General features: G+C 52.4%; 1 protein-coding gene across 1 annotated transcript in view; it reads left to right on the top strand.

Annotated features, from left to right (window-relative positions):
• The first annotated feature begins 13,444 nt into the window (after positions 1–13,444).
• Positions 13,445–21,539, top strand: part of UNC5A (unc-5 netrin receptor A) — a 62,168-nt gene continuing 54,073 nt past the window's right edge. The window contains exon 1 of the mRNA XM_023515106.1: positions 13,445–13,780. Coding sequence (XP_023370874.1) covers positions 13,711–13,780 — 70 coding nt within the window. The 5' untranslated portion in view covers positions 13,445–13,710. The remainder of the gene's footprint in view (positions 13,781–21,539) is intronic.

The raw sequence follows: 21,539 nt of genomic DNA, 5'->3' as shown, positions 1-21,539 counted from the left end.
GTCACTCTACCCAGGGGGAAAGCTTGAGGCTCTGTCTCAAAAAAAAAAAAAAAAAGGAACTTGAAGAGGCTGCTGGAGAAACTATGTGTCTGCTTAAGTTTGTCAAGGTGCATCTTTCCCCGGGCACCCAGGGCTGGTCACTGGAATCTGTAGATGAGCAGAGAGTTTGGGGGCTCTGGTGGGGCAGGAGTGAGCGGGGGGCACCCTGTTTCCTCTGCCCCTGCCACGCAGCCTCCACAATCACCAGATTGCCCTCCCTAAAAAGAGCATCAGCTCTGCCCTCACCTGCTTTGGCTTCCCACTGCACATTTAATTTTGCCCATGGTTTATGAGGGCCCCAGGGGCTGCCCCGCCTACCTCCCCAGGTTCTTGCTCCACACCAGCCTTGTTGCTCCTCCAACCTCAGGCCCTTTGCAATGGCTATGCTGTCTGCTTGGGACACTCATCGCCGGTTGTTGCCTTCGCTGCCGCCTTCTCATCATTCAGGTCTCAGAGGAGAGGCCTTTAGCCATCCCAATTAGCGTCCTCTCCTTTCTCTGGTCACTGTCACAGCTCCCTGGTTTGTGTTCATTTGTTTTCTGTGTAGCACGTACCCCTGCCTGAAAATGTTTCCTTTGTGAGTTTTTAGTCTGTCTCCACCCTGCAGAACACAAGTGCTTGTCTTGTTCACTACTGCATCCCAGTGTGCTGGAGCAGAGCCTGGCACACAATAGGCATTTAATAGGCAGCAGTGTTTGGCTTATGAGAACCCCAGGCTGAAGGTGGCAGCAGCCAGGAAAAAGAAGCCAGATGGGCCAGTCCTGGGCTTTGGTGGGCAAAGGGAGGTGTACAGAGGTCTGGCTCAAGATCAAAAGAAGGTCCCAGGGAGACCCTATGTACCATGCCATCATCCTCCAGACTTGGGTCCTAGTCTCATCTCTGCTTCTGGCAACTCCTCTTCCAGCCCCATTGGCCTCTCCTGTGGAATGAGGATAATAATGTCTCTATCCCAGAGTTGCTCTGAGAACTCAATCAACCCTTAATAAACCTTTAAGGGTTGTGCAAATGTATATTGGTGAGAAGCCATTTGATTGCAGGGGTCAGAAAACACCCCAAACTGGCTCAAACTCAATTAAGGATTCCTGGGCTCTTATAATCGAAAGTCTCCAGGGCAGACCTCAGGTATGGCTTGATCAGGGTGCTCCACCAGAACATGTCTCTCTCTCCTTATCTCCCTGCCAGCCCTCCTTTGCAAGGGGGTCCCTTCTGAGTCAGACTTTTACTAATTGGTGGCCATTGGCTATTCTAGGCCTCTACCTGCCATGTGACCCATCCTTCCTGAAACAGCTCATCTTCTATATAAGCCCAAGCTTAAGCCTCAGGATTGGTTCTCATTGGTACAAATGGGGGACCCAACATGAACCAACCACTGTGAAAGCCAAGATGTTGGGAAACTCTGATTGGCTGCCCCTGGAGCCAGAGGGAGCTTGGCTCCATCTGGACCGCAAAGGCTGAGAGTGGAAGTAGTAGTGGAGCTTCTGAAAAGGAAAATGAAGATTCCACTACCAAAAGAGGGGGCTGGGGGGCCTTGCTGGCAGGAAACAGACATTCACCACAAGACAAATGGTGGCATGCTCAACCTTCCAGCTGGCACTGCAGAGCAGTGTGCTCCAAGGCTCCAGGTCCCTGGAGGCTCCACTCTGAGACTGCCCTGCAGGGGCTTCAAGGAGGCCCTTCCCTGGAAATCACGGAATGAGCCACTGCCGTGAGAAGGAGACAGGAACAGTTCCTGAATGTGATTTGTAAACGGTGAAAACACCCTTCAAATGTTAGAGATTATCCTTAATGTTGTTGTAGAACAGGAGAGGGGTGGGGCACTATAGGATTTGGAACTGAAAGGGGCTTAAAAATCATTGGCTGCCACTCAAACCCCCCTTGTTTGGGGGGGGGTTTGCAGTTTTGTTTTGTTTTTTTGGCTGAGACTGAGTTTGAACCCACCACCTCCAATATATGGGGCCAGCGGCCTGCTCCTTTGAGCTACAGGCACCGCCCTTAATCCCCCTTGTTTATAGTCACTATACACAGCAGTCAGGAGAGTTACATCTCCTATGCAGATCAAATCATGTCACTCCCCTCCCGAACCCTCCACTGGCTTCTTGCTCTCGCAATAATCCAGATTGCCCTCTGCCATCCAGGGGCCTGGGGATCTGGTCTCTGTCCACCTCTTGGATGCCATCCCCCTTGTCCTTCCCTGCCACACCCATGTGCTCCTGCCACACTGTGTGTCCTTGTGTTCTATAAACATACCAAGCTCATTTCCTGCCTGGATGCTTTGCACTTGCTGTTCCCTTTGCCCAGAACACTTTTCAGCCCAGGTCTCCCATGGCTGCAGCAACTTTCTCTTTATTCAGGTCTTTGCTGAAGCAGCCCCTTCTCAGAGACCCTCCCTAGCCGCAATTTTATATTAATGCCCTCCAGGCCTCCCATCAACCACTCTCTCTCATTTCACCTGGTTTATACACGTATTCTTCACCATCTGGAATTATTTCGCTGGTTTTATTTGTTTGCTTATTGTCAGTCCTTCTGCTACCCCCACTGGAGTACTCAGTACTCAGCTCTGAAACAACAGGATCTACTGCACAGCACGAGGCCTAGCAGAGAGTGGGGGTCAGTGAATACCTGTTGAATGAATGTGTGTGCAGATGGACAGATGGGCGAGTGGGCAGGCGTGCAGGGGCATGGGGGACAGAGCTCAGATGGATGTGTGAGCACACAGCTGGCACCAGCAGCCAGGTGGGCTGAGCCCATAGCCTGTCTAACTCTGCCTTCACTCTCTAACCTATTCCTGGCCTTTCTGATAACATCAAGAACAATAATAAACATGTGTCCTGTCACTCCCTTTAGAATGGGAAACTGACTTGGAGCTGTGGTAGCTAAAGACCCTGCTGACTCCTTATGTCCCTGTGTCCCACCATGTCCTGCAGCTTTGGTGCCACCTGTCTAGCTGCCGAATTGACCTGACTTCAAAGCTTATTAAATGGATCATTAGCAGATTAATAAACCTCTCCCCTGCACAGGCCACTTCTGCTCACACCTGCTTACTGCCCATTCAAGCTGAGCACCTTTGTCCTCACTGCAGCCCCAGGGAGGGAATGTGACTCAGGCTCAGCCTCTCTAGGGCTTTTTTTTTTTTTTTTTTTTGAGACAGAGTCTCACTCTATCACCCTCGGTAGAGTAATGTGGCATCATAGCTCACAGCAACCTCAAACTCTTGGGCTTTTGCCTCAGCCTCCCAAGTAGCTGGGACTACAAGTGCCCGCCACAATGCCCGGCTATTTTTTTTATTGCAGTTGTCATTGTTGTTTAGCTGGCCCAGGCTGGGTTGGAACCTACCAACCTCGGTGTATATGGTCTATGCTGTAACCACTGTGCTATGGGCACCGAGCCTCCAGGGCTATTTTTTGAGGTGCACAATAGGAGGCAACCCATCTCTTTGAAGACTCATGGAGGGGCAGGAGGTGGCCACCACATGGGGCTGTGGCATTTTGGCATGCAGACCAGTCTTCCATGAGCTACTGTGTCTGAGGGCAAGAGGAGGGACCGGGCCTGCTGTCACCCATCTCACTCCAGTCACTTAGGAGAAGCAGGGTCCAGGGCAGCAGTCAGGCAGTGGGATGAACTCTGGGGAGCAGGGCAGACCCCTGGGCACAGGACTTACACTCAGAGGACACCCCAATGTGGGTCCCAGTGTGGGGCCTGCGGGCAGAGGAGGCTCCTCTCCTCACGTGGAAAATTCTACTCTGATGAAATCTGATTGAAGAAAATATCAACTTATGTCATTGTTTTTTGGTTTTTTTTGTTTGTTTGTTTTTGTTTTTTGCAGTTTTGGACCAAAGCTGGGTTTGAATCCGACACCTCTGGTATATGGGGCCAGCACCCTACTCCTTGAGCCACAGGCACTGCTCCTATCATGTCATTGTTGAGTGGAGGAAAAAGCATACTGCTGAAGGAAGCACATGGTAAGACAGCATAGTGTGAAAAACTGAAAATCAAGGGTGTCTATGTCAGGCTAATTACATCAGCATATATACTTGTGGACCTGAAGAGAAACGCCCAGAAGGCTACACATCAGGCCTCCACCAGTGGGTCCCTCTCTGGAAAAACCTGAGGTTTGAGGTAGGGTTAAATGTAGACTTTTTTAAAAACACAAAATAATATATTCGTGTTTTACATGTAAAATTAATAATTAATTTTTAGAAGTATTCACCAAAGATATAATTTAGAGTGAGAGGGTCTATCCCTAGGAGGAAGCCCTAGGCATGAAGAGCCAGGGAGAGATATGAGAAGGTCTCCGCCCTCCTGGGAGGTCCCCCAAGGTGTGCTCAGGTCTCCTGCCTGGGCAGACAAACCCCATGGTCCACCTTTCACCTTGGAACCTTCTCTGGGACAAGGCACCCATGGCTATCTCCCCAGGTCTAATGCTCTATCAAGTTTCCTCTAATGTCCTACTCAGATGTCCCACTCAGGTGGTTGTAGTGGGCCCAGGAATTGATTCCAGGACTTAGGGAGCAGGCAGGGTGAGGCACCAGCCATAGAGGAGCAGGGGACGTCCTGCTTGGCTGACCATAAAGGAAGGAACCATCTCTGCTTCCTCCTGGCAGAGTGACAGCATCCGCGTGCTCATGCAAGGGGGGTTATTTTACTAACCAGATATATTAAGCATCTCTCCTTCTAATTACCAGTTTAATTAACCCTGGCACACAGTAAGTACCAACCCCCGAGGGACTGAGTCAGAATGGCTCCACTGGGTGAACATCTGTGCTCTGTGCTAGCTTTAGCCAGCCCTCAAGGGGCGAGGGCAGCAGATACTGGAGACACCAGGAAGGAGTGGAGGAAATCTCCCAGGAGGGTCTTGCAGCTCAGGGCCTGTGGCTCAAGTGGCTAAGGCGCCAGCCACATACACCTGAGTTGGCAGGTTCAAATTCAGCCTGGGCCCACCAAACAACGATGATGGCTGCAACCAAAATATAGCCAGCATTGTAGTGGGCGCCTGTAGTCCCAGCTACTTGGGAGGCGGAGGCAGGAGAATCGCTTGAGCCTAGGAGTTAGAGATTGCTGTGAGTTGTGATGCCACAGCACTCTACCCAGAGGGATAGCTCGAGGGTCTGTCTCAAAAAAAAAGAGGGTCTTGCTATTGGTACTGAAGTCCAACAAGGGTGTCTCTCCAGCACCCTTCTGCAGGCAACCTTGGGCAGAGCAGACCACAGAGGACCATCCTTGGGTCTTCCAAGTGGTGACAGGCTAGGCAGTGTGCCCTGTGCAAAGTAAGGAACTAAAAGACGTGTAGGTGTAATGGTGCAGGTACTGCTTCAAAATCTCTGATCCTCAGTTTCTTCATCTATAAAAGGAGCATAACAATATTTAGGTCATGGGCAATTTATGAGGTTTAATGAAAAGAATGAAAATTGAGATGCTTTGTAAATTACACTTATTCATTCACTCATTCAACATGTATTTCTGGAGTACGCACTGTGTTTTGGCAAAAGTAAGCCGTACAATCTTGAAGCAGAGAATTTAGAGACTAAGTTCTCTGAGAATTGACAGTGTCTGCCTGAGAACCCCATAGTCACTGCCACATATACAAACACACACACACACACTCCTTCCTGACCTGTTGCCTACAATACCCACAACCCTGAACAGGACATGCACTCATCTAAGAAATAGGTCTGCACCCACATGCATGCACAGGTAGCCATTGTGATGGTGGCTCTGTGGCTTCCCTGATCTCAAGAAAGGTAAGGCCAGGGATGTCACATTAATAAGAAATATGGAGCCCCTGTTAAAGGGGCTTTTATATATTTATTTATTTAAAAGCTTATTAAAATCCTCACCTAGTCTCTGCTTCACTAAAGCAGTGTTATTAGAGTCTCCCAGCGCTTGCGTGGGAGGGTGAGGACGAGAGTGTATTTGCACATGTGTGAGATAGAAGACTTTTGTTTCTATGAAGTGTGTGTCGGTGTGTGGGTGCAGGTATATGTCTGAGTGTGTGATGTATGTGTTTATCTGTGTATTTGTGAATGCATGTGTTTGTGTGTGTGCCTCAAGGTATGGTTTGTGTATGTTTGTCTGTCCCTGGGTGTGTGTGTGAATGTGTGGGTGTGTGCACATCCAGGTGTGGAGTATTGTGTTCTTGTGCTTCTTAAGATCGTTCAGTGATAAGCAGTGTTTCTCAATCTGTTTTTTACTATTGCATCCATTAGGAGCCTTTGAAGAATTTTTTTCCCTAATTGCCCCCCCCCTCTCAAATTTTAATACCCAGATACACTGTGTATCTGTTTATGTACTCTGTGTGTGTGTGTCTGTGTTTCACGGAGAAAGTCAGAGATTTTCACTCACCTCTACCCTCAAATAACCTATCTCCAGCCCCTGAGGGTGTGTTGTCCATGGAGCACCCCTACCTAGATCAGGCTTTCTCAATCTGGCTTCAGGGCCCGGCACCACCCTCTTCACCCCTCTTGGCCCACTTTGGGTGTAATGGTTCCCAGTCTGTAGGGCCCAGCTGGAATTATAGATTCCTCTTAAATTACAAATTTCTGGGCTCCATCTAAAGATCCTGTCAGTAGACCTGGGAGTGGATCAGAAACCAGGATTGTGGTAAGCTCCCAGATTTTGATACCCTGACTAAAAGAGGGATCTATGGCTGAAGGGAATTTAGAATCTTTGAGAGACCCTCTAGTCTGAGGAGAGAGGGTCTGTATGGATCTTCCACCTAGTTCTAGAAAACTCAAAATCTCGATTTTGAGTCTAGGACCCAGCTAACAGGGCCTCTCCATACCAGTGCTACACCCATACTGCCCAATGGAGGCTGCACCAGGACCCCTCCCACTGACCTAGGATTTAAAGGAAGTACCGTGAGGGGTGCATTCCCAGGACCAAGATTATGCAGCTGGAGTCTAGGACAAACACTGACCCAGAGCATCTGGAGTCCCCTTTTCCATCTGTTTGATACAACCACAGATGCCCCACACACTAACTTGGTCCAAGCCCCCATCCCCAGGGACTCCATGTGCCAGGACTGGAAGAGGAGGCAGAAACTTACCCCTCTCCTGTCTACCAGACCAGCCCTGGAATTGGAAGAGGAGTTCTAATCCCCACTGGAACCTCATCTGGAAGTTGCCATGGATATGGCAGCAAAATCAATTAAAAAAAAAGAGAATGTCTACCTGGCCCAGCCCTCTTTGAGTGCCAAAGAAAGCTATGGCTCTTTGGAGGTCAGACCAGCACTAGGCCTCAGCCTAGGGTGTCTGAGCAATCAGCACAGCAGGGACCAATTGATGCACAGTGGGCAGAGCTCCAGCACCAGGCTGTGAGGGGTGAATGGGAGCCTGGAAGCAGGAGAAATGGACAGGTCATGGTGGGAGCAGAAGTGGCATTGTAATGGCAGGAGAGGACAAGATGGGACAAGGTGGATGAGAAAGGGAGATGGAGGAGAGTGGGATGAGGGATGATGTGTTTTGGTAGGAAGTGAAGAAGGCAGCCTTTTTCTTCTCTTAAGCTTTTAAAGGCATCAGAACATCTTGCTAATTGTTCATCTCCCAGAGATGCTAATGAAATTAACTCTGCAAAATGCTCATCAGGTCATCTGCAGAGGGCTCAGTGCCAGGTCTCCACTTGGTCCAATCTCTCCTCCTCCGCTCCTCCTTCTCATTCCTGACAATTTCCCTCCCCCTCTATTTCCCATGGACCCCTCAGAAGGGAACTGCTCACCTCCTAACCTGCCTGAGAGTGCCCAGTGGGAAACAAGAAATGAGAGCTGTGTAGCCAGGGAAACCTCCAAGTCTGAGATGGCGTGAAGCTCATGGAGCCGGGACAGGTTCTCTGGGTGGGTGTGTTTCTGTGTGTGTGCACGTGTGTGATAACACATATACCATAGGAGCATGTGTCTCTAACAAAACCATTTGTTAGATTGAACATTTTTTCAATCACTCAGCAAATATTTCTGGAGCAGCTTCTAGGTTTAAATCTTAGTCCCTTCCCTCACTAGCTGAGTGGCTTTAAGCAAGTTACACTCCTTTGTCTTTGCCACAATTTTTGTATCTACACAGTGGGTAGATCACTTCATAAGGGGTTGTAAGAATCGAAAGAGATAATCAGCTAAGGAAGGAGCTGAGTCCTGTCTTAAGGGCATGGTTTGTTCTCAAGAAACGGTGAGCGCTGTCCTTGGTCCTGGAGGCTCTGAAGCAAGGACATCCCAGTTCATGTGCTGAGGCACTGCAGGGCCAGATGATATGCCCAGGCATAAGGTGCTCATTGCATGGGCGGTATGGAGGGTGAGCACATGAATAGTCTTTATAGGAATGGGGTAGGGAGACTTGGAAGTGTTTGCATGTGCTGTAACCAAGCAAGGAACATGAGTATCTGTCCGGCTGGTATTCAGTTGCCCAGTGTGCACATGTGTAAGTTGGGTATAGGTAATGCATTTGTGTGAGGTATACTGATTGAGTGGGTACCGGCATACTGTGTGTATGTGTGTCTCTGTTGGACTCAGGGCATAAGTGGGTCTTGGGGTCCTGTGTGCAAAGGGGACTAGGTCCAGATGTTTCTGGGGGTCCTTTGTTCTCATTCTCTCTCACCTACTAATGCTGCCATTCCATCCTAACTTATAACTGAGAGGACATCAGTGTCTTCCTCCACAGGGTGCAGATTCCCCTAGTGAGTAGGACTTCTCATGTGGTAGCAGCTCCAAGGATCAGGTCATTTCTTTTGTTTTGAGTCCAGCAGGAAAAGCAATTCTTTCTCTCCACGGTCCTAATAAAAATCCCAGAAATGAGCCTCAGTGACTTGGTTTGGGTCATATGCCCATCCCTGAAATAATTTCTGTGGTCCAGGGACCATTGGCTGCTGACGGGACAGGCCTGAAGCACATGTCATCCTCTGGAACTTGAATGGGATAGTGCAACCTGAATCTTGTGCACTGATGGTGGGGAAGGGAGATCCCTCAAAGGAAAGACAGGAAGATGCTCCCAGAGGCTGGAAGCCAGATGCTGAGCAGTGCGCAAATGTGAATGCTTGAACTGGGAAAGGGACTATAAAGAGCCAACATGGGGTCTCCAAGAGCAAAGTCCTGCCTGCTGAACTCCTGCAAAGCTGGAGGCTCATGATTTGGGGGCTCTGCAAAGTCTTCCCATTAATTTTCATGGTACAGCAGTGAGATGTGAGTGGAATGATAGTGTAGTCAAAGGCTTCCAAGTGGATGAAAGAGCAGCTGGTTTATTGGCCTAGTGCAATATGCAACTTGGTCTCGAGTGAGGCGTCTCTAGGCTCTGTCCTTGGTCCTGCCTTAGGCACCTGCTCAGTAAGGGCTTGGTTGAAAGTTTATATGACTTCCTAATCTTATCCGGGAACTACAAGAAGCTAAAGGAAAAAGCAAGTACCTGCCTGACAGCACCCACACCCTGAGAGGTCTCCACATGGGAAAGAGGGATTAGATGTAATACAATGGAATGCAATTGGGATGGAGTTAAGTCTCTGCATTTAATTGTAGAAAACAAGTGATCCAAAAGTAGTTGGGGAAGACCCAGTTTTTGGTATCACCTATGGCAAAGACCTAGGGTGGTGTTACTCGGAATTCAGTCAGTCTTCAGACCCCTGGCAGCAGTGCAAGCAGCTGGTAAGGGTTAGGGGATTTGTAAAAGCACAGACTCCCACACCCCTCCTCAGATATATTGAATCAGAGCTGGGTTAGAGCAGGACCTGGAGATTTGCATTTTAGCCACCATCACAGGGACTTTGGTGCCTCTCTAAGTCACTGATGGCCTCACCATAGGATCTCAGTTCCCCAGGTCCAGGAGTGTTAGCAATGTGATGACATTAACCAATAGCTGATTGAGACCTCTCTTCTGCATCTGGATATGCAGGTAGGAGACCGAGACCTGCTGGTTCCCTTTAGAGAAACAGCCTGGCTGGAGAGCAGCTGCCAGGGTGAGGGATATCCAAAACAGGGGCCTGGAGTCCTGCTGCCAGCAACCGAAGCAGAACTGTTTGGCCTAGAGAAGAGGTAAAGCTTTGTCTTCTAAAGCTAAAGTCTTCCAAAAAAAAAAAAAAAAAAGGCAAAAGAGAGAGCAAACATGCATGCTGTGGCCTTGGAAGGTGAACCCAATGAGGGACTGATTCTTACTCCTTAGAGAGGAGACATTTCTGGCCAGCAGAGCAGTTCGAGGTGAAATCTGTGCCCTGCACTGTGATATTGCAAAGGGGCATCTGCAGATATTTGTTAAAGGGTTCTACACAGGCAGGGCAAGTTAACTTCCTCTCTTTAAGCCTGGGGCTTATGTGAGGGAGAGGTCTGAGGTCAAAGGAGGGCTTGAATCTGAGTAGAATCAAATGCAAAGGAGGAGGGAGATGCCAGGGGCCAGCCCACCTCTGGGTCTGAGATAAGCCCTTGTTTGGCAGTCCTCCAACCTGGATTCTTCTGCAGAATTCAGGTGAGACATCTACTCTCCCTTTCTTCAAGGGCATCATCCTCTTCCTGACATGGCTCTAAGCACCTCTTGGAAGGAAACATCTGAGCTGAGGCCCGAGTGACTACAAAGAAGCAGCCATGTGAACATCTGGGGACAGAGTGTTCTAGGAAGAAAAGCAAATGGGAAAAGTCTAGAGGTGAGGATGTGTTTGAATGCTAGAAAAACAAAAGGAAGGCCTTTCCGGCCTAGGTATAAATGAGGAGCTGGGACTACAGGCAGTTCTGTCATTAATGCTTCTTTCCAGTATTTCAGCTCTGCCTTCAAGGAGTATAGTAGCATTACACTTCCTGGCCTTCGTGGGTGGGGTCATGGGGCTAGGTCTGGCCAACGAATTGTGAGTGGAAGTGACATATGTCACTTCTGAGCTGAGCCATTGATTGCTGGAGGGTGTGTCTGGAGAGCTCCCTTTTCTTTTTCTTCATTGACCAACAGTGTTCCAGAGAGTGGCTGCTGTGAGTCTGGGTCCTTGAGCAAGAATGATGAGAAGCAATAGACACGTGATGGACAAATGGGAAACAAACCTTTGTTGATTTAAGCCACTGAGATTTGGAGACTGTCTGTTACGACAATCTAACCTAACCTATCCTGACTGTTTCATAGATCATTCTATTCTGGCTGAAGAGAGCAGGGCAGAGACAAATGGAGCAGGGCAGGAGACACTTTCTTTATCTGTTCCCCAAACTTTATTCTCAAACTCTAATCCCAAAACAGAAACTGCAAGAGGAGGAAATGTAAGGACAGGGATGTTGAAATGAACCACCTCCCCAAGGACCATCTCAGCTACCCCTGTAGTCATTGGATAAGGTTGGTCTTGAGCCAGCATGGCTTCTCCCTAAGCCTCAGTTACCTCATCTGTAGAATGGGAATGATAATGTTTTTATAGCAGGATTGCATGTGAGGATCAAGCCAAATTACAAATCCAGGCAAGGACATAGTGATGTCCAGCATGCAAGATTATAATGTCATCTTATACCCTAGCCCCAGCTCCAGGCCTTCATCCTTAATCACCTGCCTCTGCTGCCCACACTTATCCCTAATCATCTCCCCCATACCGTGGGCCCCAAATGTAGATCCTGCCACTGTTTCACCTTTCCTACCCACCTCTCTCCAGCAGGGGGTGGAGAGGAGATTATAGTGTTAGCAGGAGCAGCTTAGGTACACATTGTTCTCTCTCTCTCTCTCTCTTTGCTTTCCTCTTAACTCTACTATATAAAAAAAAAAAAAAAGAAAAAAATCAGTCAAAGCTCCAAGTGTGCACCTATAGACCAGGGAGGGTTTCAGCATCAGGGAGGCAATGGGCAGCATTGGGCAGATCAGGTCCCCCTGAAACAATGTACTTTCAAACAGCCCTCAAAGCAGAGGTTGGAAACCAGAAGGTGGTGGATATTTTTATCTGTGAACACAAGAGGTTAAAAATTATTTTATTAGTTAAAATTTTTAAATGAGGATATTTCTCATACAGAGGCTTCTATTGAAAATTTGGAAGATCAGGCCATACTGCCCCCAATCCCATCCCTCCACAGCTGATACCTGGAGCAGAAGAGACAGCTGTCCTTTGAGATGAGATCTCTGTGCCCTGTCCACAGCGCTGCCCATTGTCTCTCTGATGCTGAAGCCCTCCCTGGTCTATAGGTGCACACCTGAAGCTTTGACTGATATATATATATATAATATTTTATATATATATATATATATATATTAGAGTTCAGAGGAAAGCAAAACATTTCTCATAGCCCTTCTCTATCAAAAGTGGGAAACAAAAGACAGACCGAGAGAGGGCCTCGTGTCTCAAGAAATAAAGGAGAGCTCACATCTCTTTGTGGAAGCAAGATCATTCCTTATATATCGCCTAGCCTGCAGCAGTAATTTATATTATCTACCGGCCCCATGGGCGTTTGAGTTTGTAACCCTGCCCTCGCCCTTCTCATTCCCCTCCCGACCCAGATTAGGACCCTCTCTTTTCCTGGTCACTTGCCCCAGGCACATGGAGCGCGTTTGTCATTTTCTTTCTCCTTCAAGGCAGCCAGCCCTCTGTTTATTTTAACGAGATTAGGGAATGGGGGTGGGGAACAGGAGACTCCAGCAGCGGTCACTGCTGGAGGCTCCTGGAGACGACTTGATTTGCCCAAGGTCACAGAGCTAGAAGCCAAAGTCACCTGGACCCTTTCTTAGGTGTCGCTAGCTCCCAAAGCCCAGGTCTTTTACGCCCACGTCTCAGGCACCGTGCGCTCTCGGGTCGCAAACAGCGCGCTCAGTCAGATGCGCTGAACCCTATCGTTGTTTTCCTTCAGTGAACTGCGAGGAAGGGTTAGGGAAGCCTCGGGTCACGATGTGAGGCGTGCCCCTGAGGCCCATCAGGCTGCGTGGTTGGGACTGCGGGTGTCCCCGAGTCTGGCCTGCTTAGCACGGGGGACGAGGGCACCTTTGCGCTCCGGCCGGGGGCCCGGAGCTCTCCCGCAGTCTGCTCTCCCAGCCTCCGGCTGCTGGCAGCATACTGTGGCGCGCTAACCGCCTCCAAGAGCGGCTGGGAGGCAGCGGGAGGGGGAGAGGACTGCAGCGGAACCTACCCTGGGCACCCCTGCCCTGGGCTGATCTCCACAGACTGGCGCCACGCGGTGGTCGCCGCAAACCTGGGCCCCTCCCAGGCCACCTGTGCGCAGACTGGCGGGCCCGGGAGAGCCTGGATCCAGGCAACTGATCCACTCCGGGTTTCAGACTCCTGCCCCTGTCCCTGGGGACCTCGCGGGGCGGTGGGAAGCCTCCCCGCCCACCACCCCAGCCCCTCCCTGGGGGAGCCTCAGGCATCGCCCGGAGGGATTCTTGGTGCTAGGGGTGGCCCGCGCACTCAGCGCCGGGCGGCCCGGCCCCTCCTTCTTCCCCCCGCCCCTACCCGCTGCCGCCCCGCTCCGCTGCTCCAGTCCGTGTTTTGCTGCGCCCGTCGGCCCGCTCCCCGGCTGCGGGCTCCGCGCGGCGGCTGGCTCCGTGCACGGCGCGGCTGGCGCTGCGCTCCGCCCCGGCTGCATTGCTGTGCTCCCGGTGCCTAGGGGAGGCACGCGCCGTGTGTGCCACGCAGCCGGCCGCCTGGAGGCAGCGCAGTCCTCTGGCATGGGTCCCGGGGGCGCCCCGAGCCGGGGCTCCGGGTTGAGGCGCTGAAAGACGCCCTCCCGCCCGCGGGGCCCGGCGCCCGGCCCGCCCGCCCGCGGCCATGGCCGTCCGGCCCGGCCTGTGGCCAGCGCTCCTGGGCATAGTCCTTGCCGCCTGGCTCCGCGGTTCAGGTGAGTCACACCGCGCGCGGTCCAGGAAGGCTTGTGGGGGACTGTGCGCGTGAACGCTCTATGCTCTTTGCGGGTGGGGGGTTCCTGACCCGTGCTGCCGGACACGGCTGGGAGCCCCCCGAGGCCAAACTTTGCGAGGCGGGACGCGGGGGCCTCCTCTCATTGCTGCTCAGCTTCCCCGCGCGCTCTCCCGGAAGCCTGGGTTCTGCCAAGTCCAGGAGCAGCTGGCAGTGCGCGGGATTGACGAGTGTAGACGCCCCACTCCTCTAGGTGGGGGAAGTTTGCTGGTTGCCTATCCCCGTAGCAGGGTCGGGGGTTGGATCAATCCCGGGAACCCGACTTTAAGGGTTCAAAGATTACAGGGTTTTGACCATATCGTATTACCCAGGAGAGGGGGAGAGGATTAAGATACCTCTTCCCGGTAGCATCAGCCCCAAACAGCCACTCACAATCTCGCAGCTTGGCACCTGGCCTCTGCCCACGTCCAGAACACAGTGTCCTCCTCTGTCCCCGCCACACACGCTCGCACACGCACACACTCAGGCGTGGAGGCGCATACACCAGCCCCCAGCCCTTGCAGCCAGCACTCTTAAAGCTCTGCGGTCCCTATGGCGGGGGCTGTAGCTCCTGGCCTCCCTGGCTTGGGGGCGGGGGGGGGGCAGAGTTATGTGCGTTTGTTCTGCATCTGCATCCTCGCCCTTCTCCCTTAAATTCCACAGCCCTTCTTCCTCCCTGCATGCCCTGCTGGCCACCCCAACCTGCTGGTAACTCAGCCCATCTCCTTTCTCTTAGGTGAGGGCTTGGGGGAGGAAGTTCCCCTATATCCTTTGTCTGCTCTCCCTGAGCTTCCACCTAGGCTGAGCTGTTGGGGCTTCCTGATCTCTGCTTCCTGCCCCCCCCCCCCCCCCCCCCGCCATGCACTTAGCAGAGCTGAGCTTATGTGTGTTTGGTGGTGTTTGTTTGGGGGGTGCCATTTGTGTGATCAAGGGGGTTTGGGGCTTGCCATAAAAATTCTCTATTCTTGCTCCCCTTGGAACCTGGGAGATTGCCCCTCTACCTGGCCAGGCTACTGCTTATCACAGGGGTGTCAGAAGGGAGTGTTGGGGTTCCTGAGCTGCCAAGCTGGATTGATCAGAGATCAATGAGTATGAGCTCAGGGACCAGCCTGATGATTGTGGCTGATGGCTGTTTTTTTAAAGGGTCTCTCTGCGCAGCACATCCTGCACTGGCCACTGCCTGACCACCCTCCCCATCCTGCCCCCTCAGCTTTGCCTCTGCTCCATCTCACCCACACTGTCTCCCTTCCTCATCACTTCCCAATCCTCCTTTAAGGAATCTTCCCTTCAGCCTCTCCTTCTAATCCTGGCCAAGTTAGGAAGCTGAATTGCCACTGGGTGTGTGCATGTTGCACACTTGTGCTTCTTAGGGATATATGTGCAGCTCCCCAGATGAACACACAGGGGGTACAGGTTGCACCATTAACTATGGTGAGCTGGGGGTGTTGACACCTTGTACAAAAGGAGATGTTGCCAGACACCTAGTAGGTGCCCAGGCAGTGTTTACTGAGTTGGATCTGTGTGTAAGGGCTATGGTCATAGCTGCATGTCACCCATGTGAGCACATGTTAGGGCTGTGGGTTGACACGTGTGCCCTGGTGGTAAGGAGGGTTGGCATGGCATGTGCACTATTGGTATCTGTGTGGCCAGATGAGTGTGTGTTCTGGCTGTGTGCAGTTGCACAGGTGAGCACATACAGATAAGGGTAATAGGTGCTGCTGAGCTAAGACACCACAGCCTAGGGTGGGGGGTTGCCATATGAACTGTCAGGAGACCATGGAGTTGGGGAACCATATCTCTGGTTGTTGTGGTACCTGTTGGGGCCTGACCCAAGGTTGCCCAGGGAGCTGGCCAATAGGACCAGAGCAGCAGACTCCCTAAAGCTATTAGGCCTGTAGAAGGAGCTGCTGAAGGCCATGGGGGGAGGGGCCTTGCTTCTCTGAGGCCACTTCTCACTGTCCCCCACAGGCTCTGGGCACATGTGGATGCCAGGCAAGCTGGCCCTGCAGTGACCCTGGCTCCTCCCACACCATGAGCATCTCCTCAGCCAGAGCCCTAGGTGAAAAAATGTGTTTGAGAGGCTGAGAGAGGGACAGCCAGCAGGCAGCAGGGGGCGCCGGGGTCCAGTTCTACTGACTGCAGCCGCCTGCTTCCCCAGGCCATGTGCCCACCCTCTGCTGCTGGGCATCACACAAAAACCTGTCCCTTCAGTGCACTTGCACCCTCAGGCCCTCTCTTTGCCCCTGCACAGCACCCACCTGTCTCACCAGACTTTCCCACTCAAAGCCAGCACCCACAGCTCACAGCCACACACCCTCACCCGTGGTCTTCCTACCACTCAGACCTCTGCACTCTTGAGGGGAGGGGCTTGAGGCCTGGCTCTCCTGGAAGGTGGCACTGAGGGGCATCCCTCAGCTGTCCATGTTCCTTTTCTTCAGGGCCCTATCCCATCCTCAGGCCTGGCCTGGACCCCTCTGTCCACCTGCCACCCCTAGCAAAGGTGATATTGAAGGGAGGTCTTAATTCTCTAGAGCTGAGATACTCTCTTCTTGCTCACCCCAACTTACTGATGGGATGGGCTGGCTTTGGGGCCCCGGGGTGCCCCCAGGGAAGAGCTGGCCTTCTGACTGGCCTGCCCCCTTGCCTCATGTCAGGAGGGGCTTCCCCCAGGAACCAGGAATTGATGTTGATGCTGGTACTAAACCCCCAACCGAAAGGCACCAGCCTGATTCCTATGAATAGCCAACCTGGGCCTCAGCTAGGAGCCAGAGGCTCCTCCAGCCTCACATACCTTCTTCCTGCCTGGTGCTGCTCTGCAGCTTGCCCTGGTGTACCCCTTCTCTAGGTGAAGACCTCAGTGCTAGGCTTAGCTGCTGCCTAGGGACAGGTGTGTCGGGGTGCATGCCTGCAGGGCCTGGTGATTCTAGGCCAACCTTCTCCTATTGCCCCTTTTCCCAGAGCCCCCCATTCTCCTCCCCCTGTCCCTGAGCCTGGGGCTGGAAACCTTAGCGTCTCCCTTGGCTCTCCCTTCTCCTTCATGCTTCACATCTAATCTGTCACCAAGTCCTCCAGCTCCATTCTACTTGTGACATTGCTCTTTTGTGCCTCACCTCCTTTGTCTCCTCCCACCTGCCACCCCTTTCTCCTTCACCTGTCTCACCTGCACCACAGTAGTGGCCACTCCTACCCACCCCCTCCTACACCTCCTGAATTAGACTAAGTCCCCTGGCACCAGGTTGGACATCTGCTCCAAGATTTCTGTGACTCCCAGTGCCTGCAGGTGAAGTCCAAACCTTTACCCCTTTGGGCCCTTAGGGAAACACTAGGTCCTCTTACTGCCCTACATCACTGGGCTGGTCCCCCAGGGCGGTTGAGTACCCCATGCCCCTGGCTTTGACTGCAAGTGGGCTGGGCACCCCGAGGCCTGCTCTGGCTACCAGTCTGTAGCTCCCTTGCCTTGCAAAACCTGGTGCTGCCTGACCCCTCCAGCGTGCCTCCCACCCAACACCCCAAACTCCCTAGCTAGGTCCAGGCCTCGGCCACACCCCTTTGCTGCTGCCAATTCCTATACTGTCCTGCTCAGCCCCCCATTTCAGTACAACTCCCTCCTAAAGGCCTCCCCAACTCCTCCCCCTGATGCACTTTGGGTAGGCTAAAGAAAGACAGACTGACGGACTGATTCCTCAGCCCTGGGGCAGCTGCCACAGCCTGTGAGTCTAGCTGTCTCTTCCCTCAGTGCTTCCCACAGTGGTGCAGTTCTCTGTGGCACTATGACCCTGCTCCCTGTTCCAACATGTTCCAAGTTACAGCTAGCCAATTGCTTATTGTTTCTCTTTGTTTCCTCCTTTGACTTGGGTTCTCTTGCCAGGAAGGGAGGGCTGCTCTCACCTGGGACAAAAAGAGAAATTTGTTCTGCTTTCCTCAGCCCAGCCCAGCCCTGTCCCTGGACTAGACTGCCGTGCTCCAGAAGGCTGGAATTGGCCTCCTGTTCAGCATGGGGATTGGTAAAGCCAGACACTATCCTATGTGTGTGTGTGGGGGGGGATTTACAGTGTACCCTTGCCACGCACATGGACAGCAAAGAGGCTCACGTGAGTATGTGTGTTTGTGGGTCACTCATACAAGTTGTTTGCCCATGTCTATTGAGTGGGAACCCACCTGCCCACCCTCATCCCCAGCCTAGCATAGATTTCCCCAAAGTGGGTTTTTTCTCATGTCATTCATAGTGTTAGCACCAAGACTAGGCCTGCTGTGCACAGCACGTGAGTGGGTCTTCTGGGTCCTGAGGTTAAGCCCTGGGCCTCAACTGCCCTCAACACCCAGATGGGAGTTGGGCTTCCTACAGTGATTCTACAAGTCCACCCCTTTGCTCCTCTTGCCTGCTCCCATAGGGGTGGTTTTGGAGGGTCCTCCTGCCTTTTGGGGAGCCTTAATCCCCGAGTACTGCCAAGCGGAGTGGAAAGGGCAAGGACTTGGTAGATAGACAGGGCTGGCTTCCAATCTAAGCCACATGTCCTTGGACAAGTGATTTTTACTCCCTAGCCTGTGTCCACATTTATACAATGGGTCATGTTTGCTTCCTGGAGTTATAGTAATGAATGGATGGGTAACATGGAGAGACACCCATGATGGACCCCAACATCCAGCAGGTACCCATGGCTTATTTGTCTCTTTCTTCAATTTTCCCTTGCCTGTGAGGGTGCATGAGTCAGGACAGAGACGGAGACTTAAGCTGTGATAGGGCCAAAGATAGGAGAAAAAAGAAGCTCAGTGTGAGCTGCTTCATTTCTCACTGACCTAGTCCCAGACAGGAGTCCAAGAGAGGAGTCATTGCTCTAGTTAGAGGAAGCCTCCCACCCCCAGTCTGCACATACACTACCCGCTGCAAGGACTTTGGTATGATTCAGGCACTATTGCTTCCAGTGTGCATTGGGCAGTTGTTTGGGGATTCTGTAGATGATGATTTGGGTTTAGCTTGTCCTGGAACTAAATGTTAATGATCAGCTCTGACACCCAGGACATAGCAGCAAAGGTGGGCAGAGGCCCTGGATGGAATGAAATTCTAATCTTTGTTCTGCTATTTGATTGCTGTGTGATCTTGACCAAATCATTTAACCTCTCTGGGCTGTGGGTTGGACTTGATGACTCTGGTGGCAGAGGCTGATGCCCATGAAAACTGCTCTGGAGCCTGGGTTGGGCTCTGTTCTCAACAGCAGGTTTCCCTAGGAACCAGCTCACACCTGCCCAGCACCTGCCACAGATATCAGCCACCCTGACAGGGGCTGCCTGCATTGTCTAGAGCCAGGTGCTACTGTGGCAGAGCCAGTGGTGGCTGTGAGGCAGAGCTGGGAATCGAGTGCCAGCCCCTAAGCCCAGAAATGAGGTCTCACTTTAGCTGGTGAACACCCTCAATATCAGAAACAGGCCTCCTCAGGGTCCCCAAAAAGTTAGGGTGCCAGTGCCCAAGGCCCACCTTCTTCCCAGGCACTGATGCCAGATACCCAGGCAGCCTTTAACCTCTGGGAGCCAGACTCCCAAGCACATGATGGAGATGGTGGAACCAGTCAATTGGCAAGCTCTGGGGCCCAGGTTTGCACCAGGACTAAAGGGAGACAAGGGGAATGCCTAGGGTGTAAGTGGAGTGCCAGCCCCTAAGAGTGAGTACCCATCATCCTTCCTCACTCTAGTTCTAGCTCTGGGTCCACTTCTTCCTGCACTTTTTCAGTTTCCTTGTCTATAAATCGGACTTATAAAAGAACCTACCTCATAGGATCATTGTACAGACTAGTAGGACCAATGCACATCAATCCTGGCCCATAGTGGTATGCAATAAATGATAGCAATTGATGATGGATATAGCAGAGGGCACAGTTCCTGGGGGAAATGGGGGAGTCCTTGGCTGTCATTGTGGGAGAGAGTGTGCTGGAGAACCATGTAGAAGGGCAGAGGCTTGAGGTAAGGCTCTCACTCTGGGATAGGAGACAGGCCTGGCAGCTGTTTCTCTGTGCCTTTTCATGCCCAGGGCAAGATATATAGACATCCCCTTCCCCTCTCGTTTGTATGACTGTTGACTGGGCCATCCCAGCGTTGTTTGAGTTTGGGTAGAGGAAGAGAGGCTCAGAGGTCTAGGGAGGCTGGAGTGGCAGCTGCTCATTCCCAAAATAGACCACAAAGAGGAAGTTTTAGGTCCCATTTAGATGGGAGAGGGGCTCTAAAGTCCCTCTCTCTGAGTGTGCCATGCTGTGAGTACCAAGGGCCAGCATCACCCTGACTAGTGGTTACCCCAGAGCCAGACCTTCCCCACACCTGCACATCAGATCTGTGTCCATCTGGAAGGTTCAGGGTCACCTTGAGCTCCAAGCAAATATGTAGCTGAGACTGGGGAGCAGGGGTGTATAGGAGAAGGCCTGGGGAATATGTCTTGTTTGACAGAATCTGAGGGAAGCTACAGGGACATTGGGGAAGGAGGTTGTATCCTACCTCTGCCCTACACCTCTCCATCCAGGGCGGCGGGTGGAACTCCCAGTGCCCCACAGCCAGCCGTTCCGGCCAAGAGCCTTCAAAGGAGTATACCTCAATTAGATTCTACTCCTTCTTAACTGACAAAGGTTTTTCCCAGATCTGTATATTTCCAGCCGTCCCCCCCCCCCAAAAGATGCCAGGCACTGCTTGCACGAATGCCTCCTGGGCTCATGACCCGAGCCCCAGCCTCCGGAGCCCCATACCCGGTTGTCAAGGTAGCTCGGCGAGCCGGGGCACGTGAGCGGCCGTGGGGCGGCAGGTGCCCGAGCCAATGGGAACCTGAGCCGAAGGGATTAGCAATTAGCCTGCCGGCCGGGGTTCAGGGAAAAGAGCCCAGGCTCTGGGGTGGGCGCTGCTGGGCGCCCGGCGGCCTCAGTCCCCGCCCCACGCGAGGTAATTAATGCGCGGTAAACTCCGGCGGCCGCTCCTGGGAAGGGGCGGGATCCCTCCGCCCGCCTGCCCGCCCGCTGCCGCCCGCCGGATTATCGGCTCTTTGTTCCCGGCCTGTTAACAAGTTCCTGGCTGAGCGCTTGGCTGCCGCCCGGGGAGCAGACATCCAGCCTCAGGGCACCTCCGCCCCTCTTCGGTTTCTCGCGCGCAGCTGCCACCCCCACCCGCTTACCCGCGGTCTCGGTCCCCCCAAGTGTGGATGAGCGCGGGGCTATGGTGGCGACCTGGTGTGTGGGACTTCCAGAGAAACCCAGCTATGGAAGGGGAGACAACGCCCCCCTTACCCAAATACCTATGGTAGGCTGGGGGCTTCCATGCACTGCTATCATCATTCCAGTTAGTTGTGTAATCTGCCCATCCTGGGCAGTCAGGGGTCCCAATACAGGTCTTTGACACCCAAACGCATTCTTCTGCTCAAGATGAGAGACTCTGGTGCAGGGGAAAAGGAAGAGCCCTTGGGAGCTGTAGACTATTACATTTTTAATTCTTAAGTAACTTGGTGGTAGTAGTTATCCTGACTAGTACTGAGCTCTGCCTGTATCGTCTGATCACAGCCTTAGGACAACCCACGAGGTAGGTGGGTTTAGCCATTTATTAAATGAGGACATTTAAGTATCAGACAAGGTCACACTGCTGGAAGTGGCAGAGCTGGGACCTTACTGGGCAATTACAGCTCCACTGGACACCCTCTCTGCCAACCCTGTGGAGAGCAAAACCCTGAACATGTGGCT

The sequence above is a fragment of the Otolemur garnettii genome, unplaced genomic scaffold, assembly GCF_000181295.1.
Source record: "Otolemur garnettii isolate 467f Iridium unplaced genomic scaffold, OtoGar3 scaffold00003, whole genome shotgun sequence".
Taxonomy (NCBI): domain Eukaryota; kingdom Metazoa; phylum Chordata; class Mammalia; order Primates; family Galagidae; genus Otolemur; species Otolemur garnettii.
Note: the sequence above shows the minus strand (reverse complement) of the source record. Positions and strands in the feature narration are given on the sequence as shown.